The sequence below is a fragment of the Ranitomeya imitator genome, chromosome 3, assembly GCF_032444005.1.
Source record: "Ranitomeya imitator isolate aRanImi1 chromosome 3, aRanImi1.pri, whole genome shotgun sequence".
Classification (NCBI taxonomy): Eukaryota; Metazoa; Chordata; class Amphibia; order Anura; family Dendrobatidae; genus Ranitomeya; species Ranitomeya imitator.
In genome coordinates, this window is record NC_091284.1 from 494427883 (window position 1) to 494439437 (window position 11555).

An 11555-nucleotide genomic window follows, 5' to 3' on the forward strand; every position below is an offset into this window, starting at 1 on the left:
GATACACAGGCGGTATAGTTTATTTCACAGGCGGGCTACTCTGCTCATGTGCAGACACTGCTCCTAGGTCCTAAACTATTAACTGGATTAGATGCAGTGAAAATAGAGATGCAAAGGTGGTGTAGTTAGTTTCACAGGCGGGCTACTCAGATGACTATCAGACAATGCTACTAGCCCAAAAGGATTGGCTGAGCTAGATTACACCAAATGATGTGACAAACACTTGCGCAGCACTGGCACAGACCTGCCTGGCAAACAGTGCTATGAACTGCTGTAACCTACCCTGAAAAGGGCTGATATTACAACTAGTCCCGACTCCTCCCGACTCCCAAAAAAAACACTCTTTGTCTGTATAGCAGCCACAGCAGCAGCGGTGCCGTCTAACACTAAGCTGCAGCAGTGAGGAAATGGTGGCGACGGGGCAAATGGCTGGTTCTTATAGGGCAAGGACATGTGACATACACAGCCAATGACACATGCCCTTGCTTGTGTGCATCACATGCACATTTCTGTGTGTGTGCGCACTGCTGATAGGCTGAGAGACTGCACCACCCCACTGTAAATGCGGGAAAGAAAAAAATTAAAGGAGATCGACGTTATTTCAGCACAGATCTATCACCCGCCCCCCCGCCCACTATACACTGAAACAGTCTATTAACAATGATAAACAGTTTTAATGTGCAAATCAAGCAAGGCTTTTGCTGCATGAACAGTTATCGAACAGAAACTCGAACAGAGGAAGTTTAAGCAAATTGTTTGGGTTCGTCGAACGACTCGAATACCGCCCAAAACAGCTCTAATTTGAGATTGGTGAACAGATCGACTCGAACACCGCTCATCTCTAGTGTTGATATCTAACAAATCCATCCATTACTCTATACTCCCTCAAATTACGGGGAGTGAACAGAAAAAGCACATTTTACTAAATATTAATCAAAAGCAATAACACTTTTATTACAAATTTTTTTTAAAATAAGCTCAGCAGAGTAAAAAACACACAAATCAAGACCTCTGATGTGAGGGACACCTGGCTAGAGAATCCTTTAAACACATTCGATAAAATATCATACTGCATATAGCATTCAAATAAATTCTTTATAGGAATTAAACCTAACAATGTCAACCCCTATAAATGGAAATGCAGGAAAATTGCTTATCCTGAGTTTAAATGACTATACACCAGAGCCGAATGTAAGTACCCTTAGCCAGGTAAATGCCCTTGCTTATTATCACACTCCGGGTGCAACTACCAGTAATCACTCATGGTGGCTGAACAATTGGCTAAACAAAGCCTATGATGATTGTAAGCCTTTTCTGTTCACTTCCCATAACTTGAGGGAGTATACGATTGTATATAGAGGTAGTGTAATGGACGGATTTTTTATGTATGTGTTCAGCACATGATATTGTTGGATTATTAATTGATGTTATAGTGTCGATACCTGTTGTAGACGATTTTACAACGAGAACGACAACGATCCGACCAAAATAAGATCGCTGGAACGTCGCTGTTTAGGTCGCTGCAGAGATGCCAAACACACCAACCTACGAACGATGCTGGAGCGATACAGTGACGTAACAGCGACTCACAGATCGTCCTCGCTAGTCGTTTGCTCAGTGTCACACAGCAAGAGTGTAACGATCTAACGATGCAGACGTAGCCAGATAGGTGTGTTTTATGCACAGGGAGACACCCAGGATGTGACGTTACGGCGTCCCGGAATATAAACCGCAACTCTACAGCGATTGATTCATATTGTTGGAGCGCTGTGTCTTCACGGTCTTCTGCCTTTCCAGCGTCCTGTTCGGAACGATCCTTCGCCAGCTACGATCCTCTTCTCCCGTGGACGTTCTGTCTAGAACGTATTCTACTGCAGGCGTCTTCATCGTTTCTTTTCTTGCTCATCAACGGTATGAAATGTCTTTCAGTTGTTTGTTTCTTTTGTGTATAGTTATGGCTATTCAATAATCTTTATCTATGTATATGGTGTAATGATGGATAAAACACCTCCGGCAGCCATCTTGTGCATCTGGCAAGCAGACGCACAAGATGGAGGCATTACTATGCGGTTTGCAAACTCAGTTGCGCTGTCTGCCAATTTTGCACACACCATATGGAAAGGTAAACTAGCTGTCTGCCAATTTTGCACACACTATATGGAAAGGTTAACTAATTCTCTTGTGTCTGCCTTGGCTGGCCCTGGCGTGCTCCGCTAGTAAATAAAACAGCACACAACTTAAAGGAACGAAATTTTTTTTTTTTTAGAAACTGAACTGATTTTTTTTTTTTTTCAACAAAACACTAAAATTACATCTGTCAAGAAAAACAGAAAAAAAAACATTTTTAACGCCCGCGCGCCAAAAGGTGTCGCAGCGTGCGTCCATGTTGCTGCACTTGATGCTGCAGCAGCACTACTGTGCGCTCCAAGAGCGCTACTGTCCGCTCCAGTCCCTCTTGTTTGGCCAGCAGCTCTCTCACAGTGTCCGGTTCTGTAGATAGAAGATAGAATAAAAGTCATTTTTTTTTGTCCTGTCCCAGAGGTCTTTTTTTTTTTTTTTTGGTTGCATTTTATTAGTCGCTTTCAAATGTGACATCCCACCGATAACCCCTCCCACTGTCTGTATACTTACGGAGAAGGGACGCCTGTTGTCCATCACTGGAGCTGCTGACCACCCATCCCCTGTCTCGGGCCAGAGTTCCCGGAGCTAAAAGGAATCAAAATCATATCTGTTTAACAATTGAACTCGCTGTGGGGAACCGCTCGCAGTTTATCGTCACTTACGAATGCTCGCCTCTGGGGAGAATGATGCCGAGCCGGGGGAGGAAGATGGGTAGCGGAAGGGCGGAGTAGTGGCCTGTGGTGGGGTTACTGCATCTGTAATGTATACAATATTTCAGCTCACCTCTTATGTCCCATATGCCGTTATAATTTTGAAATGAATGATGGATAACTTACGTGACGGTCCAGCTTGTGGGCTGCTGCTGCTGCTGCTGGAAGATGTGGGGGAGGATAGTATCCTCTGTAGCCGGCGGCGTCTCTCTACACAAAAATAAAAGAAACACCATGTTTAGACAACAAAAGTACAGAGCTGTAGACATCACAATAAAACTAGACAATATTGACAGCAAAAGTTAGGAGCCTGAAATGAATGATGGATAACTTACGTGACGGTCCAGCTTGTGGGCTGCTGCTGGCCGCTGTGGTGGAGGTCAGTGCCCTCTGGTGCCGGCGGCGTCTTTCTACACAAAAATATAAAAAAAAGAAATCACCATGTTTAGACAACAAAAGTACAGAGCTGTAGACATCACAATAAAACTAGACAACATTGACAGCAAAAGTTAGGAGCCTATCGAAATTCGGCAGCATCTGTAATGTATTCTATATTTCTGCTCCCCTGTAAAGTCCCATATGCAGTTATAAAATTGAAATGAATGATGGATAACTTACGTGACGGTCCAGGCTGTGGCCTGCTGCTGGCCGCTGTGGTGGAGGCCAGTGCCCTCTGGTGCCGGCGGCGTCTCTCTACACAAAAAAATAAAAAAAAAGAAATCGCCATGTTTAGACAACAAAAGTACAGAGCTGTAGACATCACAATAAAACTAGACAACATTGACAGCTAAAGTTAGGAGCCTATCGAAATTCGGCTGCATCTGTAATGTATTCTATATTTCTGCTCCCCTGTAAAGTCCCATATGCAGTTATAAAATTGAAATGAATGATGGATAACTTACGTGACGGTCCAGGCTGTGGCCTGCTGCTGGCCGCTGTGGTGGAGGCCAGTGCCCTCTGGTGCCGGCGGCGTCTCTCTACACAAAAAAATAAAAAAAAGAAATCGCCATGTTTAGACAACAAAAGTACAGAGCTGTAGAAAAAAAAAAAAAAGAGGCCATTTGCGGGAAGGAGTAAAAATCAATTTTGACAAGCTAAATGTAATTACATATATAGAACATAGGAAGCACCTCACGGCAGTGCACGTCTCCTGTTTCCCCCTACTGGCAGTGCGAGCAGGGTTGCCAACCTCCACGTAATGATTTCAGGACAATCGGGATTACAATTGCGGACATCCGTATAAATTAAATATGGGGGGTGGAGATTATGGAATTCATGACCTGACCAATTTTTACGCGACAACGCATTTTTGCGCTTGGACATTATAGAAATTTGAAAAGAAAATATTAATTTTTTGTCCTCGTAAGTCCCGGACAAGTTGGCAACCACGGGCACGAGTATCCCATTTCCCCCCGCTCGGTACCGTGCGTCTTCCAATTCCACCATTCTGATACTTGCCTTGCTTTGCCTCCGCTCGCAAGTGTGCCAGATGGAGTGGCTGCTTATAGCGCAGGTCGGCCCACTTCTTGCGCAGTTGCAGCGCACTGCGCCGGATGCTGAACCTGCTCTCCATCATTTCTGCAATGCGGCCCAGCACTGCATTCTTGTGCAAATTTGGGTGGGCAGGCCGGCTCCTCCGTCCCTCATAGTCGAGGGCATCCATCTTGTCCACAAAAAAACGCACCTCGGCCTGCCCCAGAGGAGCACAGCGCTGTCTCGCCGCCATTTTCTAAAGATAGACGCTGTACGGCACCGCCTAACCACGCCCAGAGGAGGTCCTAGCTGCGGCGCGATCGGCATCGCTATAGCGTCTCTGATTATGCACAGCGTCGCGTTTGTGACGCCGGCTCCAGACATCCTTTTTTTTTGGGCGTTCCCGTTACCAACTCACAGCGTTTATTGTCTTGCTTTCAGTTTTGTAGTAGCTTGTATCGTAATTTTGGGATGTTAATGAGGTGCGGCTGTAGTGTTAAACGCTGCTTATTACACATGTAAATATAAATTTCCATTAAATCCTATGTTCACATTTCTGTAGAACAGGGCAGCGTCTGAGATGCAACGCTGAACAGATATGTGAGCACATGCCCAACGCCGTTTTTTGTGACCCATGCATTAACTTTTCCATGGTTTTAGGGTCAGAAAAAAAAACATCATGCATCGTCCTCTGTGTCCTGACGCATGATTCACAAAACGATAGGGCAACACATGTTATTTCAGGCCCCTAGGTAAAATATAGTGGCACATGCATTGCCGTGGCTGCACCGAACAAAACGCTAATGTCAACTTTGCCTTCTAACCAAAAAAAAAAAGATGTGTGAACACTATTTAACAGTATTGGTTGTCTTGTGTCACTTTAGCAAATCATATGTAATAATTATTTTTTATTGTGCTTTTTCAGGTTGCCATGTCTCTTTCGGATGTACCTGCGATTGTAGCGGCTGCATTGCTGTTAGAAGCTCAGAACCAGCTGGAGGCTGAAGCGCGAAACAATCGTGCAAAGCGACAGCGCCGCATGTGGACCAGACAGTGGCTGCAGAAGAGGAATCAATTGTCCCACATGGGCCTAATCAGGGAACTGAAGGAGAACAACCCGCATGATTTCAAGAACTACCTGAGAATGTCCGAGGATTCATTTAATTTCCTACTTGAAGCTGTGGAACCTTATATTAGGCGGCAAAATACAAGGATGCGAGCTGCTGTCCCTGTGGATGAGAGACTGGCTGTTACGCTCCGGTTCCTGGCGACTGGAAGGTCTATGCAAGACTTGCATTACTGCGCTGCGATTTCCCGAACCCTACTCAGCGTCATAATTCCGGAGACATGTAAAGCAATTATCTCTGCTTTACACCAAAATTACATGCCTTTCCCGGAGACCCCGGATGATTGGAAAGAGATTTCAAGGGGATTTCATGAGCAATGGCAGTTCCCTAATTGCGGGGGTGCCTTGGATGGGAAACATGTCCGCATCACCCAACCAACACACTCCGGCTCCTTTTATTATAACTATAAGGGTTATTTCAGCGTAATTCTGATGGCCCTCGTTAATGCGAACTACGAATTTGTAAGTGTGTCTGTAGGGATTAACGGGAGATTATCTGATGGCGGAGTTTTGGAGCTAACCGATTTTGGGGACCGCTTGAAAGAAAACAAACTGGCCTTGCCTCCCAACAGTGACACTACTGAAAACATGAACTTTGTGTTTGTCGGAGATGAGGCGTTCCCACTGCATCCCAACCTTTTGAAGCCATTCTCCCAGAAAACTCTGACACCTGAGCGGCGCATATTTAATTACCGGCTTTCGAGAGCTAGACGCGTTGTGGAGAATGCGTTTGGAATCATGGCAAACCGATTTCGTGTTTTCCACACTGCAATGAACATGAAACTATCGTCTATAGACTCTGTGGTTCTTGCTTGTTGCGTCCTCCACAACTTTTTGCGCCGCCGTGATGCCACTGCATACAGCCCTCCACAGTATGTAGACTCTGTTGACCCTGCAAACGGGGATATAACCCAGGGAGAATGGCGTCTAGATGAGCACAGGGTTTCTGGCCTGGAAAGTCTGGGATCCGGAAGGAACAATGATGACGCGACAAATTGCAGGGAAAAATACTGTGACTTTTTCAATGGTCCAGGGGCTGTCTCATGGCAGCACCAACAATTGTAGCGCAACTGTAGGCATATCTTTTACCATTTATTATGGATTACATTTGTTTTTGTTCATCCGCTCTCGTGTACCATTCTTTTTAGAACCCAACCAATTTCTTTGTCAAGTAACAATGTCAACATAACGATATATTGATTTATGTACATTGTCTTGTTCTTTTTATTCCATTCCAATTAAAATATTGAACTATGAAAATACTCTACTTCTGTATTAAACATATGAACCATGGGAATCAACAACCTCTTCTGCCCTAGCGCTTTCATGATGTGTGTGTGTGTGTATGTATATATATATATATATATATATACATACATATATACAAAATAGGAAAAAGAAGGCAGCACTCATAAAGTTTCATGTGAAAAAAATATGGAGATTTTATCGACCCACATCACTGCGCGACGTTTCAGCTCACTGAACCTTTTTCAAGGCTCGAAAAAGGCTCAGGGAGCCGAAACGTCGCGCAGTGATGTGGGTCGATTAAATCTCCATATTTTTTTCACATGAAACTTTATGAGTGCTGCCTTCTTTTTCCTATTTTGTATATATGTTGGATAAATGCTTGGACCATTCTATCCAGGGGGCTAGGCACCCGCTATTGGTGAGCATTGTGCTGTTCTATATATATATATATAATCTATCCCGATTATAATGCATTTGGTATTGTACAGTATGCATGTCCACTTTGCATATTGCCCACCCACATAGTATTTTGCCCATCCAGAGAGCCACGTAGTATGGAGACAAATTTGAAAAATATATATATTTTATTTGTTTTCACATGACATTTTCATGTGGCACAAGGATTAATTACCGGGCGTCAGGCCAATGACTGCAGGGCAGTAGGCAGAGTGGATTATGGACGTTATAAAACTGAAGTCTCTAGTGTTTTCAAGACAAGATCCCTACAAATTTTGATAGTAGGTGCCCATCTCGCTGTACCGGTCCGTGGACGTAGGAGGTCCTTGTGAAAAGTCTGCAAAAGAAGGAGGTGCAGGTGGTGTCCAGAACTGAGAATGATGTGGGCCTGGTCTGCGGACAGGAGTGCTGTGCATGGGCTCCTGTGGTGGTCCAAAATAAAACTGGCTACTGGGCTGACGCTCGGTGATGTTCAACATAGATGTGTCGCTCAGTTTTCCAGCGGCTGCCGCGTTCAGAACGTCAAACATCAATCGCTCCGCGTGAGATCGTTGGGTAACGTCCAATTTTTTTAACCGTTCCTCAACCAAGGTTGGGAATGCGGAGAGCTGGGTTGCCGCATGCTTGGACAAGATGTTGTTAGCCATTGCCAGGAGATCCACAGGTGTCCCCGCTGTCGACTTTCTTTTGCGAGATGGCCGCTGTGGACGTCTCTGATCCTCGAGACACGGGCTTCTGGAGGACTGATGGGACTGGACATCGTTCCCTTCTGGTCTTTCCCGCTGTTGAAGAGGCACCTGCGATTCAAGCAAAAAGAAAAAAAAATTAAAAGTCAATAACATACAAACAACTCAGCCTAGAGCCCCACCTCTCCAACACCTCTATTCCTGTTCATGGGAAGCTATGACGAACTAGGTAGCAAACCACAGGGGTTACAGAGCTTTCAGAGCTGGGCTGAACTACATTGGGCAGCAATACTGTACGTACAAATGTGCGGAAGACACAATATGTTAATGTATTTATCTTTATGTTATAGACTTTGGAAATTATTAAAAATGCATTTAAAGGAGGGGGGAGTACTGTTTGGACATACTTCTCAGAACAGGAAGTGACAACTGTTATTAACAGGGGGATTAAACATGAAAAATGTGAATCATTATTATTGGAAACCATGCAGTCTCATAAACCTACAAGACACACGGCATGCTACTAGAAGGGAAGCTAGGGGGTACTTACATGCTCGTCCGGAGACTCGGGCAGGTTCTCTTCAGGCGATGGTGCACATATGCTTGTGACAGTCTGGCACGGACGAGGAATTTCCTGGTCCCGAGTGAACGCCAGCAGGTCATAGTACCACAACTTGGGCACATAGACGTCGTCAGTTCCGGCCCCAGACTTCAGCGACTTTTCCACCTTGTTCAACTCTTTTTTGTAGACTGTGCGGAGAGCCTGGATTTTTTTACGCACAATGTGTTCATCCACCGTCTCAGTGGGATGATGCTCCTTGTAGATGGCCACCAGCTTCTCATACGCATCTTTCTTTTTGTAGCGGTTGCTGTAATCCGCCGACTTTATCTTCCACAAGCAGGGCAGGGAGCGGTACATCTCTATGAGTGCCCGAACACAGTCTTGTTCATTGGCAGACATCTAAAAAAAAAATAAAAAAATGAAGCAACATCAAGCAAGAAAGTTGTGGCCCCTGTGCCTTTCCTAATGTGAGCAGCCTTCTCTTGTATGGGATGGGCCGTGCGCTCTTTCCTTTTGGTAGCCACCATTTTAGGGATGGAATGGTTCGTATGCTTTTTTTATATTATTAATAACAATTTTGGGGCTTGAAAATGGCAGATTAAAAAAAAAAAAAAAAAAAAAATTACCATGAAAGATTTAATAAGAACGCTGATGAGTTCAAAATCTCCAACCAGGTCGCTCACAAGAAGCTAGAGAACGATGTAAAGGTCTCGATTTACAACCACGACGCTCACGAGATGTTAAATCAATACGGAGCAGAATTCCAGATTTCAAAACAAGACGCTCACGAGAGGTTATAAAACAAAGACGCTGCAAAGATCTTGATTTCCAACCAGAACGCTTACGAGATGGAGAATGAACACGATGCAGAGTTGTGGATTTCCAACCTATTGCAAGATGCTCGTAGTTGAAATACGCACAAGTGATTGAACAGTTGACTCAAGCTTTTTATATCGGAACCTTGCTATAGAACCTACCTATAGATGATCCCGCTGTGGCCTATCACAGTTCACAGGGAGACATCACACCCACTCCATTGTATAACGTTATGGCGTCACCATTTTTTTTTTATTAAATAAAGTAAAAGCCTTTTTTTGTAATGGCTGTTGTAATCCCCATGTAGGCTGTGGCGACAGATGGCATCTCCTTTTGTAAAGTCATGTTATGGCGTCACCTTTTTTAATGTCATTATGTCCTCCCCTTTGTCATTGTAATGTATTATAAAGACCCCCTTTATTTATAATGTAGACACCACATCACAGACTATTGCGACACAATGGCATCTCCTTTGTAAAGTCATGTCCTGAGGTCACTTTTTAATGTTATAATGTAATGTAAAGGCGTCTCCTTTTGTAATTGTTATGTATTGTAAAGACCTCCTTTATGGAATGTACACACCACCTCCCAGGCTTTATCAGGACAGAGGGAGTCACCTTTTGTAATAGCGTATCCTTTTTTTTATTTTAGGTAATACTTTATCACTTGGCGGTCCCCTATCCTTTGTAATTGCATATTTTATTGTATTAATCAGGCGATATGTATTGGACCTAGGCTATCATAGTATGGGAAGTTTATGTGATCGTGGTAAATTGATATTTTCCAAGAAAACGTTTAAAATTTAAATCTATTACGGGCGTCACTGCAATGTATTGTAAAGGCGTCTCCTTTTTAATGTACAACGCCTACCTGGCTAGAGCAAGACGCTGCGACGGCCCCTATGATCGTTGCTGGCGTCGTTGCTTTTGGTGTCAAACACAACGATACACGCCAATCGAACGACAAAATAAAGTTCTGAACTTTCAGCGCCGACTAGCGACATCACAGCGGGATCCAGATCGCTGCTGCGTGTCAAACACAACGATATCGCTAACGAGGACGCTGTTACGTCACAGATCGTTGTCGTTCTCGTTGTAAAATCGTCTAGTGTGACGGTACCTTAAGATTCTGACTAGTGCTAGGTGCTTCTCACATAATTAGAATATCATCAAAAAGTTAATTTCTTTCAGTTCTTCAATGCAAAAAGTGACACTCATATATTATATAGAGTCATTACAAACAGAGTGATCTATTTCAAGTGTTCATTTCTGTTAATGTTGATGGTTATGGCTTACAGCCAATGAAAACCCAAAAGTCATTATCTCAGTAAATTAAAATATTTTATAACACCAGCTTGAAAATTGATTTTAAAATCTGAAATGTTGGCTTCCTGACATGTATATTCAGTAAATGCACTCAATACTTGTTTGGGGCTCCTTTTGCATCAATTACTGCATCAATGTGGTGTGGCATGGAGGTGATCAGCCTGTGGCACTACTGAGGTGTTATGGAAGCCCAGTCATTTTTTCAGTAAGTTAGTAAAATTAGCAAAAAAACACCTGCAAAGGCTTCCTAAGCGTTTAAAAAGGTCCCTTTGTCTGTTTCAGTAGGCTCCACAATCATGAGAAGACTGCTGACTTGACAGATGTCCAGAAGGCAGTCATTGACACACTCCACAAAAAGGGTAAGCTTGGTTTAAATACAATAGTATCACTGTGCTTGATTGGCCAGCAAACTCACCTGAACTTTACCCCATTGAGAATCTATGGGATATTGTCAAGAGGAAGATGATAGACACCAGACCCAACAATGCAGATGAGCAGAATGCTGCTATCAAAGCAACCTGGGCTTCCATAACACCTCAGCAGTGCCACAGGCTGATCACTTCCATGCCACACCACATTGATGCAGTAATTGATGCAAAAGGAGCCCCAACCAAGTATTGAGTGCAATTACTGAATATACATGTCAGTAGGCCAACATTTCAGATTTTAAAATCAATTTTCAAGCTGGTGTTAGGGTTGGCAGAACGCATCGAGTATATATATATGTATAAATAGGTGCGTTCGCAACCCGGGGTCCACGTGCAGCAAATGGCGGTGCTATATGGCGGTATAAGCGAACTCTGTTAACTCCACAGAGTCGCTAGAAATAAGATGCTGTGCCCTGTTAGCGTCACAGGGGAACACAGCTAACTGCTGAGCTGATGGCAGTCAGTGGTCTCGCACCCAGAAAAGCACACAAACACTCCTCACCGAAGGTGCTGGTATTCTAGGGGCTTATTTCAGCCGGGTCCCTGAATGCAAACTCCTCACTGGAGGTGCCGGTATTCTAGGGGCTTGTTTCAGCCGGGTCCC

General features: G+C 44.0%; 2 protein-coding genes and 1 long non-coding RNA gene across 3 annotated transcripts; 1 reads left to right on the plus strand and 2 right to left on the minus strand.

The window, feature by feature from the left end:
* Positions 1–1508: 1508 nt before the first annotated feature.
* Positions 1509–6690, plus strand: LOC138670367 (uncharacterized). The gene is made up of 2 exons (XM_069757631.1): positions 1509–1911; positions 5230–6690. Exon 2 carries the CDS (start codon positions 5236–5238, stop codon positions 6493–6495), a length of 1260 nt encoding a protein of 419 aa, XP_069613732.1. The 5' UTR covers positions 1509–1911; positions 5230–5235; the 3' UTR covers positions 6496–6690.
* Positions 2591–3241, minus strand: LOC138672174 (uncharacterized). Its single transcript, XR_011319623.1, has 3 exons — positions 2958–3241; positions 2784–2876; positions 2591–2706 (listed from the first exon to the last, which is right to left on the minus strand). It is a non-coding gene; the product is annotated as an uncharacterized lncRNA (long non-coding RNA).
* Positions 6691–7062: 372 nt separating the features above from the next.
* On the minus strand, positions 7063–8947 carry LOC138670368 (uncharacterized). The gene is made up of 2 exons (XM_069757632.1): positions 8371–8947; positions 7063–7931 (listed from the first exon to the last, which is right to left on the minus strand). Exons 1-2 carry the CDS (start codon positions 8779–8781, stop codon positions 7401–7403), a joined length of 942 nt encoding a protein of 313 aa, XP_069613733.1. The 5' UTR covers positions 8782–8947; the 3' UTR covers positions 7063–7400.
* Positions 8948–11555: the final 2608 nt, after the last annotated feature.

Excerpts from the sequence above, each read along its gene's own strand:
- LOC138670367 (XM_069757631.1), top strand. The coding sequence starts at position 5,236 with ATGTCTCTTTCGGATGTACCTGCGATTGTAGCGGCTGCATTGCTGTTA.
- LOC138670368 (XM_069757632.1), bottom strand. The coding sequence starts at position 8,781 with ATGTCTGCCAATGAACAAGACTGTGTTCGGGCACTCATAGAGATGTAC. Across the intron at positions 7,932-8,370 it reads CCGAGTCTCCGGACGAGCAT|GTGCCTCTTCAACAGCGGGA; the intron begins GTAAGTACCCCC and ends CTTGAATCGCAG.